This window comes from Macrobrachium nipponense, chromosome 9 (genome assembly GCF_015104395.2).
Source record: "Macrobrachium nipponense isolate FS-2020 chromosome 9, ASM1510439v2, whole genome shotgun sequence".
NCBI classification, from domain to species: Eukaryota; Metazoa; Arthropoda; class Malacostraca; order Decapoda; family Palaemonidae; genus Macrobrachium; species Macrobrachium nipponense.
Genome location: NC_061110.1, coordinates 63,645,956 through 63,659,666, shown reverse-complemented (window position 1 = coordinate 63,659,666; position 13,711 = coordinate 63,645,956). Strand labels below are relative to the sequence as shown.

The 13,711-nt window shown below is 39.4% G+C and overlaps 1 protein-coding gene across 1 annotated transcript; it reads right to left on the bottom strand.

Moving 5' to 3' along the window:
* Positions 1 to 76: 76 nt before the first annotated feature.
* LOC135218085 (uncharacterized) lies at positions 77 to 556 on the bottom strand. The gene has a single exon (XM_064254229.1). The coding sequence runs from the start codon at positions 554 to 556 to the stop codon at positions 77 to 79; it is 480 nt and encodes a 159-aa protein (XP_064110299.1).
* Between the last annotated feature and the right edge of the window lie 13,155 nt (positions 557 to 13,711).

Here is a 13,711-nt window from a genome sequence, read left to right as displayed (position 1 = left end):
CGTTTTCATTGATCGGCCTTGACCAACACAATGTTGCCTTCACGCAATGCAGTCGGGTGGGGGGGAGGGGGGCCTCTCAAAGGTCGTGCCATTCCTGTAGTGACCTCAGGTAACCTTCCCTCGAGTAACATTTGAAATGATCAAGGGTTTCAGTGAGCCTGAAGTACTGGTGGTGTAGTTGCGTGGTGGTCAAGGTTTGATGCATGTCCTCGTGAGGGACCACTGACAGTAGCAGATGAATCACATTTCGGATGAGGTGCGATGGGGTGAGGGCTTCATCCTCATGCATGTCCCCGGTGTACATCAAGGGATTGTTGTTAACCACAGCTTCAGCCTCCTTCATGAAGGTTTGAAGCTGTTTTTTGTTGAACATCTTACATCGAAGGGTGGTAGCCAGTGTCCACTTTACTACTCCAATCAATTGCTCAAAGAATTCCCCCTTCCAGGGAGACCTAGGAGTCTGAAAAATCCACTTTATCCCCGTCCTACGCAGGAACTGCCGTGTAACATCATCATACAGTTCCTGCAGAAAGGTACTTGCCACACAGAAGGTCATCTCGTATCGCTGTGTACTGTAGAGGGCGTTCTGTGGGTGGCAGCAAATCTCTTCAGCAGTAATCCGGTGTGTCAGCATCCAGCCCGCTACAGTAATCCAGGTATACTGCATGGGTGGCTAAACAGGTGATGCTCAGGATGTGCCCCACTCCACCTTCTACTTTGATGGATCCGGTGTGGTCTACGCCTACCTTGCCAACGGGACGTGTTATGAGTGCTCGGTCAGTCAGGAGGGGAGGAGCCGGTGGTTGTTGGAGAAGAGGCTTGAAGGCCATGATACCTGCTCTGCACCTCCCTACCACTCTCTTGGCTATTGCCCTTAGTCCCAGGCTCCAACAATCCTGTCGAAAGAGAGTGATTAAGATGTTGACCCCACAATGCATGTGAGTGATGTGGAAGTGCTTAAGATATAATGAAACTAATCGGCCTTTTGAAGGCAGCAACATTAATTTGTGTTTAATATGACTTACGTTAACTAGCCTATTCTGGGTATACATAATTGAGCTTTTTTATAAAGTTATCAATGTGCGGCCCCCAGATGCTGAAGCCTTGCCGAGGATGGGGGGGGCTTGGGGTTCAGCAGTTGGGCTTTGATGCCTGGTGGGAACTGCTTTCTTACTGGGCCTTGGTGCCCAGCTGTTGATCAAGCTAAATAAGTCAACCCTTTTCCTTTTACTAAAAGCATTTCATCTTTCTGCTTCCTCCCCCTATAAGATATGGATTTCATGTTGATGACTTTTGGCTTGGTTTTGGACATGATTTAGACTTATTCTTGGAATTTAAAGGAGGGCAAGGATGTACGGCATGCACCTCACCCGTAGAACTCGAGTACCTAACGTGGCCGAGCGAGGGGAAAGTTTAATGTCAAACCCGATCCTATTTCTGCTGATGACCCTATGCTTTCATGAAAGGACTTGTCCATGGAATCCCTCCAAAACTCTAGTATGATACTTTAGAACCATATGTACCAAACACTCTATCTCAAAAGAGAAGAACATTCAAAAGAATAACCATGGAAGATATTTTTTCTCCTCCAGTGTGGTCTCAGTATATCACACTCACAATCAGTGAATAAGTAACCCCTCTGAGTGACTTGGTAATATACCGTTCACTGAAGAAATTTCTTGGCTGTGACAATCCCCGATTCTCAGTCGAAAAAAACAAAATCATTGTAAAGGCTAAATCTGAACAAGAATGAAAAAACTACTTGAAACTACAAAACTTGGAATTCACCATGTTGCTGGATAAACTTAGAATTGAAAATGACACCAATGAATCTGTATGTAAAACATTAAAAGAAGTCCTGGAAGATCAAAAACATAATGTTAACTCAGTTATTGTTTAAGAGAGAAAAGGTGTTAAAACTGAAAGAAGTCTGGAGATATCTAAAATTATTTTTTCACAACAAACAATTCCAACATATATGAAAATAGGAAACAAAAGGATAGCAATTAAAGAAGAACATCCAAAACCTATGCAATGTAAGGTTTGCTTGAAATTTGAACATACAGCAAAACGATGTAAGTCTTTGGGCTCGCCTAGATGCTTTAAATGTGGCTCCTTGGAGCATAGTAGTGATGAATGCACCAACCCTAAAAAATGATTTTACTGTAATGATTCACACCATCCTTATGTAAGGGAATGTGTATATTTCAGATATTTCCGAGAAGCCCTTACCAGATCAAGAAAATTTGGTATAACAGTTAAGGAGGCTAAGGAAGACATGAAAGAAGAAGGAATGCAGCTTCCCAGCAAAACATTTGCAGGTACACTCAAACACCAAAGAAAAATATCCAATGATGTCTCACAAGCCACTCAATCTTTTGACACCAGAAATCAAATAACTAGAAAAATCAGTTAAAAACAATACCACTGAGATAAGTAATAAGTTCAAAGTACTGAAAAGCCTTGCAGTAGATGATCTTCTTGATGAACAGAGAGAGGATATCTCTGATAATTTACACCTTAACAAATGCCTAAAAGAAAGAAGAAAATATATCTCAAAGGATAATCCATGACAAAAACAAACTACAAAATACTGAAGAAATTAAGGAAATATTAAGAGAACTAGATGGACCGGCAGAGATAGGAAAGAGACCTAGAACACACAGTGAAACATCCTCACTTAAGAACGAGAACCACCTTCATAGGCCAAATAGTAAATGTCTGAGAACTACCAGCTTAGAAGAAACCATTGTTTATACCACCAATAGTAAAGACCCTTCAGAAAATGATTCATCGGAAAAAGTTCCACAGAAATCTAAGGAACCTACAAGAAAACCAAACATAAAACAATATAAGTCACTAGTAAGAGACTGCTATGCCACCAGCAAGATAATATAAATCTCATTAGAAAAGATATACCTTTCACGATATATGATCTTTCATCTGGAATAAATGCCTTAGCAGTTCAGATTCAACTAGAGGAAATTATAACGATTTGCTCTGTATATCTAAGTCCAAATAATAGTATAGATTTCGAAAAGTTGAATGACTTGGTCAAGAAGCTTCCCCAACCAATGTTACTTCTAGGAGATTTCAAAGCAAGACATTTATCATGGCATGATGTAAAATCAAACTCCAGAGAGCGTGATCGTTATGTTCTTGGCCTGCCACCTCGGTGGCCGCGAGTTCGATTCTCGGGCATTCGATTGTGGTCTGTGAGATGTGTATTTCTGGTGATAGAAGTTCACTCTCGACGTGGTTCGGAAGTCACGTAAAGCCGTTGGTCCCGTTGCTGCATAACCACTGGTTCCATGCAACGTAAAAATACCATACAAACAAAAACTCCAGAGGCAACATTATAATTGATTTTGTTAAAGATAATCAATTCCATATATTAGATAAAGAAAAACCAACTCATTTTGACCAACGAACAAAAGGTTACTCTCAGATTTGTCCTTGTGCTCATAAGATCTAGCAGATAAATATTTTTGGAACACTTATAATGATTTGTGTGGTAGTGATCATTTCCTGTTTTAATTAGTATTCTGAATTTCACTGGAGAGGTAGCAATCAATAAATTCAATGTTAAAAAACCCAATTAGGAAGATCTTAGTGAATGCACGAAGAATGTTCCATTATGGGATAATAATCTGGACATAGAAACTATTCTAGTTATGTTTTTAGTTCTGGTAATTGATGGTGCAGAATCATCTATACCATTTGTAGCAAAAGTAAAGATCAAATGTCCAGTTCCTTGGTGGGATGAGTGTAAAAAAGCAAAGAAGGCCCATAATAAAGCCCAAAGAAAATGAAGTCGAGAAACGATTCAGATTACATAGATTATAAAAGGTCATGTGCTGTAGCAAAACGAACATTTAATGAAGCACAAAGAAAATCTTGGTGTAACTACCTAAAGTCTGTGTGCAAAGATACACCCTTAAGTAAGATATGGAAAAAAAGTGCATAAAATACTAGGAAAGCAATTCGATCCCATGTCCCAGTTTTGGAAATTAACAGCAAACTGATATATGATCCTAAAGAGGTGGCCACTTGCCTAGCAGAGCATTTAAGTAATATCTCCAAAGGTTCGTCAATAAAATTTTTTCGTACCATTAAAGAAGAAAAAAAAATTCCAATTAATTTTGAGACTGATCAATATTATCCATACAATGATTGCTTTACCATGGATGAACTTTTATTGGCAGTCAACATGCTCCAATACAGCCCCTGGTGAAGGTATGATCACTCTTGAAATGTTGAAACACCTTCACCCAAACAGTTTACAATATTTATTAAAGCTATATAACAAATTATGGATTGAAATATATTTCCCACAAGATTGGCGGAAAGCACTGGACCTTCCATTCTTTATGACACAGACAGCTACAGACCAATAGCATTAACAAGCTGTTTATGTAAATTGTTTGAGAAAATGATGAACAACAGATTAATGCGGTATCTTGAAAAAACAGGATACTTTTCCGTTTCACAATATGGAAAAAGGAAACTAAGATCTACCCTTCATCCTTTGACTTTACTTGACACCGATATTGGGAAAGCATTTTGCTTCAAATAGTTATGCCACAGCCACCTTCTTTGATATGTAAAGGGCATCATCAGATATGTAAAGGAATCATCAGATCTTAAAGGAATCATCAGATCTTAAAGGAAATGCATTATTCTGGACTGAGAGGATTTTTACCCTTAAACATATTACAATTTTTGAAGGAAAGAACTTTTAAAGTTAAGATAAATGGTGTTTTATCTAAGGAGTATCAACAATACGAAGGCGTTCCACAAGGTAGTGTTTTGAGAACCACCCTTTTTATCATGGCTATAAATGACATTACAAAACAACTACCAACTGGTGTACAGTGTTCATTATATGCAAATGATTTTGCCATTTGGATCATCCACTGATATTTATACAGGAAAAATCATACTGCAAAAATTTCTTGCTCTTATCGTATCGTGGACTACTGCACGTGGGTTCACTATATCGGCAAGTGAAACTGTAGCCATTACTTTAACAAATAAGAAAAATGTACTGAAAATGAAATTGCTACTAAATGATAAACTAATTAATTTTGTTACACATACCAAATTTCTTGGGTTGTATTTTGACCAACGAGTGACTTGGAAATTTCACATTAATTACCTACGTGAAAGCTGTAGTAAAGCATTTCATCTGTTGAAGAAATTGTCACATACCAAGTGGGGCTCAGATAGAAGTACATCATTCTGTTTACACAAGACTTTGATACTAAGTAAAAGTGATTATGGGTCGCATCTATATGCTTCTGCATCTGCCAGTACATTGGGAAAATTAGATCCTCTTCACAATGCAGGTTTGAGATATGCTACGGGTCCATTTAAATCTACACCTGTTATTTCTCTGTATAGTGAAACAGGTCTGTGTTCACTTGATCAAAGAAGGGTCGAATATAGTTTAAAATTCTATTCACGGACATTAAGATACTCATCAAAATAGAGTAGAATTATCATTAATACCATCATTCCAAAAAGAATTGGACCACGATCATTTTATCCATTTGTTATATGACTGAAAATATACATAGAAAAATATAATATTCCACAATTAAAATTCCTGAACCATTTACCAAATTCAACACCTTTTTGGAAATGGAATAAACCTCATGTATGCCATGAGTTATTCGATTAAAAAAAAAAAATAAGAGGAAATTCCAAGTTACGCTGTCAAAATTTTTTTTTTTGGAACACCAAGAAATTCACGCAAATAACATCTCCATTTATACAGATGGCTCAGAAACTTATGCTGCTGTGGAGTTCGCAGTTAATACAAACGAAAATATTATCATGGAAGAATGCCTACATATAGCTCCATATATTCCACTGAATCGGCAGGAATTTATTGACTGTATAAAATCCTTAAAACTCCCAGCAAACATTACACTTAATATATAGTGATTCAAAAAGTGCTATTCAAGCGCAGAATCTTTTAAATCATCACCCTGCTATTAGAACAATACAAGAAAATATTCATTTTTTAAGCGTTCGAAATATCAAGATATCCTTGTGCTGGACACCAGGCCATGTTGGAATTGAAGGCAATGATATTGCTGATAAAAGTGCAGAGAAAGCAGCAGTAAATGATGAAAATAAAATGTACAAAACATATTACATATAAGGACTCTTAAAAACTATTTTAAATTTATTTTAGCTAAAATCTGGGGAGACCAATGGTTATCACTTGAAAATAACAAACTTAGAGGTATGAAGACCACAATAATCCCTTTTAAGAATTCTTTACAGAAGCAGAGGAACCATGAGGTCGTGTTGTGCAGGCTGCGTAATGGGTACACAAGGTTAACCAAAGGCTTTCTTATGCCTGATCAGCCTCCTCCAGAATGTGATACCTGTCAAACCAGAATAACTGTGAAACACATTTTAACTGAATGCTCTAAATATTCACATATTAGGCATAAATACTTTGGATCATCTCCTAAAATGCAGGACATTCTAGGAGATGACGACTCAAATGTTTGCAAGATTTTTAGATTCCTTAACAGATTCAGATCTATTAAGATATATACAAATAATTTTATTAGATACAGATCTATTAAAATATATATGAATAATTTTATTCATACGCATTTGTTATAAATGTGTACAATAAATGTTATCTATTTCTATATTTTTTCAAATTAGATGACTTTAAAAATATTTTCTATTTAATATAGTATTTTTAACAGATTTTATCTGCATTAAGCAGCCGGTTGGACTTAGTCGGAAATGGCTGCTTAAACAAATAATAATGATAATAATATCAATGTGCGTAGGTACTCGCACTCCATTTTCTAATCTGTTACACGCTGTAGGAGGGTGGTGTCTTTGTTCTAAATAAACTAGTTTACTGAACGGATCTGCCTTGCAGTTCCCAAATGTCAACGCTAACGTCATAACTTTCATAACTGGACAAAATCGACACTACTACCTTGTAGATCCCAGAGTTCTGCTGGAGGAGTCAGTGTTCCTTCTTCCCTGAGCTCTCTCAGGGCGGCTACAATTACTGCTCGTTGTCGATGGGAGTTTCTCCTTCCTCAACATACGGCTCATCTGTTCCCTTTTGTCACAGAAAGGCAGGTCCTTCATGCCACAAGTGGTTCAGTCTCAGTTCTTTCAGGTCAGAATGTCAGCTGGGTTCTGTTTGGTCGATGGCACACTCCTTTTGGATGTTTACCCAAGCTATAGCTACCTTGCTATCAGTCCAGACCACAATAACCTAGCATTAATGCCAAAAGTTCCAACTTGGGAATCATTAACTTCCTTGCCTTCTCGGTGCAACCCTCATTTTAAATGTAAAAATATTTACCTGACCTTCCTCTTGTCTAGTATAGTCTATGGTACCATAAGCCTTACTGGAAGCATCTGTAAACAGGTGTAGCTCAGTCTTCCCTACGATGATTCCCCTGTTAAACATGAAAGTGTGGACACTGGTGAATTCTCCAAGGATTTTACTAGCCTCTTGTTGGTGTTTTCTGGACAACACGTCGTCCCAACTTACCCCGCCTTCCCATAATTCCTGAAGGAGAATTTTTCCCTTTACGGGGGTCAACATTAGCGACAAGCAATGAGAGTTAGTTTCGTTTTGTGAGCCTGGCGTTGTCTCCGTTCCCCTATCCCTTATAATGCCTCAAACTTAAACTATCCTCTCACCTATCCTATACCATCCCTAGTACTGTAACCTCTCGCGGTTCCTGACACTCTATCTGTTGTTCAAACTGTTCACTGCTGCTAGTCCACCCTGTTATGGCATGTGAGCTTCGTCCAGTAAGGCTTTGACTTCTCTGTAATCATTTCCCATTTTACCTAAATCCTCGTAGGTTTGCAAGTAATTGTCCACGTAAAATGATTTAACTAGATCTTCCCTCCCCCTTTCTTGGAGATGGGTTCTGACCACCTGCTGCAATATAATGGACTACTTGTGACTCCAAACTCTACTACCTGAAAGGCGTTCATGGCTGCTCGTGTAGGCCCCTGTCACCACAACAAACAAGCATATTTCGCGTCATCTGGACAACAGCACACAATGAAAGGCTTTTGAGATGTCAAAGAATAAAGGCATGTGGATTTCATCGGAACTTAATTAGCAAATCATATAGGGGCTCTCCCTTAACATTTAATGAAGCGTTAAAGACAATACGCAATGGTGTTGTGAGACTGTTTCTTTATGCCAAAGCGAGGCAAACAGTAGCCTTCAATCTTAGGATTTGTAATCTCTTTAATAAATCCCGCTGACAAGTATGTCTGAAGGACGTTTTCCTAATTGCTAAGATAAATGGGATCTTTAAGGAACTGTTTATTGAGCATATTGAGTTGCGCAAGAGCATTGTGATAATTATTACCCATGCGTTCAAACCCGCAAAACAGTAGGGTAACTTGATACCCTTGTTCGGTGCTGATGATACTATTCTGGACTTTACACATGGTAGCATGTTCAGAGGTAGTGAATTGCTCGTGCGGCACAATTCCAATGGTGTCTAGTTTCCACAACATGTCGACATCAACTTCTTCAGTAATTTGTGATACTTGCAAGGTAAATACATTAGAAACTCAAATCCCTTCTAGGGCCCACTGAGGTACTCAGCCATATGGTGTTATGCCATTGTGAGTGACAAACATGCTCACTCCATCTATCTTATCCATCCCCAACACAAATAAATTGAATAATCAGCCCCTATTAATAGACTGACGTTCTTGAGAATATCTCCTTTAATTTTTTCAACCGCATCATACATCCCTTACTCTGCAAATGCTTCTTTACGTTACAAATACCTACATTGTGTATGGGCGTATTAACGTCATCATGAACAACAAGTCTAGATCGAATTACTCTATGTCCTACATGTATGCGACACGATGCAACATCAAAGTCTCCATGAACAAAGGGAGCGATATTTAAAGATGCTTAATGACTGGAAGGTTCAACTTTTTCGCTAGCCAACTAGAGACAAAGCTGCGTTGGCTGACCATGTCAAGGAACACGCGAGTACAAAAAGGTTGATCGCAGATGTATACAGTGGCGGTAGCTGTGGGTACCACCCATAGCTGGCAGTTCGGTCGAAAGCTCAGCCTTGACTATCTTTGTGGTTATGCATGGTTTTTCATCTTTTGATTTTGGCTGAGCTTTTGACTTACGTTACAGTTAGATCCATGGTTTTTCACGGGTTGTGAAACTACATGAGAAGGTTTAGAGGAGGATTGAAAACTTGGACGGTTGGTAGAAGACACAATGGACCTGGATTGGTGGGTGTCTCTTTCACAAATTAAGCTGTGCTGGCATCCATAACACAACTTGCAATTTCGTTTACTACTTCATTTTTACTGCTGAGACTGGAAGCAAAGCAATTAAAGCACTTTCTAGTTAAGATCAATTGGCATTTTTAGCTGCTACACTAGAATGTTTCAAACAGTTGAAAGCTGTATGGTTACCACTACAGAAAAGACACAATGTCGTACTCGTATGTGGGACATTGGTTTCCAAGTCCTTTTTACATGCTGTCGGTGACAAGTCTTCTCTTTGTAACAAAGCGAGTGGAACAGTGACAGAGTTAAGTGTCCAACAAAAAAGGAAAGCTGCTGTTGAGCAGAGACAGAAAATGGTGGCGTGGATAAGAGACAATTTAGTATAGTGTGTGTGTGATGTATTTTTTAAGCGAACTATTAAAGTGGGAGACGGGAAGAGACTTGAAGGTGTGGGATAGGGCAGTGCTGATTATTGTTGCTGCATCTTGTGAGACCGAACAACGCGGTCTTGATTCAACTGATGCGTTTTCTATGAAGTGTCAATTATGTCTGTTTTGGAACTCATACTACACAGGGATGAAGTCACCCTTCATCAAGCTCTAGCCAGAGCATTGTTTTGCAACTGATAGCTGTAATATAGAGCTATGCAACAGTCTTAGTAACAAGTGAAACTCTTGGTTACTATTTGATAAATTTGACATAGCTATAATGTTCATTATTGTTTCATTCACAAGGAGGGACTGTGCATTTTGAACGTAACGAAGTTACATGTTCATATTTTGTCTCGTTGAATTGTTTTCATTTGCATGAACACATTTTGATTGAAATTCTATTGAAGTCGACAATGCTTTGAAGAAAGCATTGCCCCATTATTTACCATACTAATTGAGCCATTTCATTCTTAGAGTAATCCTTTATTGCCAATTTTACCTTAATTGGTCGATTTGGCAATAATTAACACCTGATACAATTCTTACTTCCATTAGTTGGTTTTGTACCATAAAAATAATCTACGATTACCATTTGAAGTGATTAACTTGAACATTTGTATCACATTATTGCACTGTATTACATGTGATGCTTAATTGAGATCTTTATCTTAGTGGAGATGCTTGTTTCGTTGATCATTGTAATTTAATTGATTGCCCTTGTGCTTGCACCACGTTTAGTATACGATATTACCCAAGTTATTTGTCTGTTTGATTGCTAGAAGTGACTGTGTAATTATTCTATTACCGGAAGTGATGATTTATTGAGCATTGTTTGAAATGTTTTTTTTTTTTTCTCTCTCATGATCATGCTATGATTTTTTGCTTTGAATGTGTTTACATTGTTGATTATTGTTTCACAATCAGTTAATTATCCCATGTTATTTGCTTAATCGCTCGAGTTGAACTCTTAAAAATTTTATTTGCCTTTCATTGCATAGCCAGTTGCAGTGGCTACTATTTTGACAGTTATTGCGTTGTCCTTTATATAAATTATTGATTGATCACTCAGAAATCAAGATTGTGTCTAGCTGTTAAGAACTGGACGTTTGACGTGGCGCTGTGCCAGACGTCTAGGTCTTAAGTGTTCCATAACGAGCTGCACACTCTAGCCTCCCAGTTGGGTCCCCCCTCGCATTCCTTACCCTTTCCTTCTTTAGGAAGGGTGGAGAATGTTGCGAAATAATTAGTGCACAGTTTTTCACGATAAAGAACTCCACCTTGAGGCCTTAACTTTCCCTCCAATTTTCCCCCAATGGCGGCAGAAATGCAATGGTCCTAAATTCCCCAAATGTTTGAATCGATTTATTATTTCACTAAATTTTTCTGCATCACAAACAGTTATTTGATGTTGTTGTGCTTATTTATTTAGTAATTTGTCGAGTTAATCGCATGGTGTAAAAGTTGAAATCGAACTATAGAAAATGACTAGTTGGCAGTGCTATATAAAGCCTGAACACAAGCTCGATTGCTCTCTTCACTAAAGACCTTAGCTTGAGATAAGACGTGAAAGTAAGTCCGATCTGAGGGCCATCCACCTGAATGTCAGTTTCCACCAAGCGACGGTAACTGTGAGTACTTATAGAGAAATATTCAATACTTAGCTAGGGCATTTGTTTAACATGTTATCTAATTATCAGTGATCTCTGTGCCGAGGAGATTTGCATGTTATTGTTAATGATGAACTAGATTTCAAGTGATAAATTTCGTGTTACCTGTGCGACCACGAGGTCACCTTTTTTTCTTTCAGTCCTGATACCATAGTGGACGGAGCTTCCTGAATTGTAAATATTTGGATATAAGTGTAGTAATGAGAGTAGGTATATTTTTCTAATAAAATTTGTAAATTAACTTCATAGTTCTTTCGTCCTTGTGTACAGACTGGTGACTTTCCTTGTTGGTAAATCTATTGCCCCCTAATATCGGGCCAGAGAACCCGTCCCTAAACAGTCGCCGAAGAAACTTTGTGACAATTACTGTGCTCTGTTGATGTTAAGAGTAATGAACATACTGCAGGAATGCAAGTACAAGAAGCAAAAAAGACGCAGGAGATACTGGATGTGGCCCTAATTACAAAGAAGAGAGGAGAAAGGTTACTATGACAACTTGATGACAGAGGTACCAGAACTTTACCAGATTACAGAAGAGCTTTTCGATGAAATCATTGAAAGTGTCTCGCTCTACATCAGGAAAAAACACATTCTGGAGAAGACCTATTAAGCCAGGCCTGTGTGTTGAAATTACCCTGTGTTACCTTGCACCCTAAGAATCCTACAAGAGCCTGGCCTTCCAATTCAGAGTAGCAGTCAACAAAATCTGTGGTATTGTGCCTGAAACTTGCAGGGCCATAGTGACTGTATGGAGATCAGGTGGTGCAGTTACCCACGACCCCAGAGCAATGGAAGGAAGTAGCCTGTGGTTTTGAAGAACACTGGAATTTCCCACACGCCCTTGGACCAGTAGATGAGAAACACGACAGAATCCAGTGAAAGGGGGAACCGGGGGAACTCATTACTACTACAACTATAAGAAAGTCTTCTCTATAATTCCATTTCGCTTCAAAAATACATCACACACACACTATACTAAATTGTCTCTTACCCACTCCACTATTTTCTGTCTCTGCTCAACAGCAGCTTTCCTTTTTGGTTGGACACTTAACTCAGTCACTGTTCCTCTCGCTTTGCTACCACTGTTTTCTATCTCTCTCTCATTCAACTCGAGTCCTTCAGTCTGTCGAGACATGCTACTTACATTTACGTCATCCTGCTTACTCTCGTTCTGTTCGATTTCATACTCATCATCATCACAGGTTCCTTCTTCTTCTTCATCGTCGTGGCCGTTTATCTAGAATTGGATGATGTGCTTTACTGTTCAAAGATGCTCTTTGCCCTCGAAGAACACCTTCATGGATCTCATTACCCCATGTTTATCAGGGTAGGCTGCAATAATTTTACCGAGAGGCCACTGAATGCATTTCTGCTGATCGTCCTTTACTAAGACTATATTGCCTTCTCAAAGGGCAGTCAGGGGGTCCTCACGGAAGTCGTGATGTTTTTGGAGCATCTTCAGGTATCCATCACGCCAGTACCTCTTGAAATGGTCCAGGCCCTCAGTTAACCTGAAGTACCTGTGTCGCAGTTGCCTCGTAGTCAGGGTGGTGTGCATTTCCTCTTGAGGGACCATGGGCAGCAGTAGTCTTATCACATCACCACAAATGAGATGCGATAGGGTGAGAACTTCGTCTCCCTGTGTGTTCCCAGCGTACATTAGTGGACAGTTGATGATAGCTTCGGCCTCCTTCACTAGGGTCCGAAGCTCCTCTTCCCTGAAGACGTTACGGTGAAGGGTGGTCACAAGGATCTTCTTTACAACCCCCACTAACCTCTCCAAAAAACCTCCCTTCCAGAGAGATCTGGTAGTCTGGAACTTTCACCGAATTCCGGCTTTTCGAAGAAATTGTTGGGTTGCGTCTTCATCGTAGACCTCCTGCAGGAAGTTACTCACTGCTCTGAAGGTCATTTCATTGTCACTGTACACTGTAGAAGGGGCTCCATGGGTAGCTGCAAATTGTCGCAGTAACAACATGAAGGTGTCAGCGTCCAACCCGTTGCAGTAGTCCAGATACACCACACGGCTTGCTAAACAGGTTATGATGAGGATGTATCCCACTCCCCCTTCAATCTGGATGGGGCTGGTGTGGTCCACGCCAACCTTATCAAAAGGGCATAGCAGGCGAGTTCTGTCGAATGGGAGGGAGAGGTGGTGGCCGACAAAGAAGAGGCCTGAAGGTGAGAATGCCCCAGAGCTCCAGCATTCCTGTCGATAAGGCATGAGTAATATGTTGACACCACAATGCATGTATTACCAGCGAAGGGCGTCACCCCCCTCCCCCTATTTTAATATTTTGGTATGCGTTAAGCCAGAGCATTAGG

Excerpts from the sequence above, each read along its gene's own strand:
- LOC135218085 (XM_064254229.1), bottom strand. The coding sequence starts at position 556 with ATGACCTTCTGTGTGGCAAGTACCTTTCTGCAGGAACTGTATGATGAT.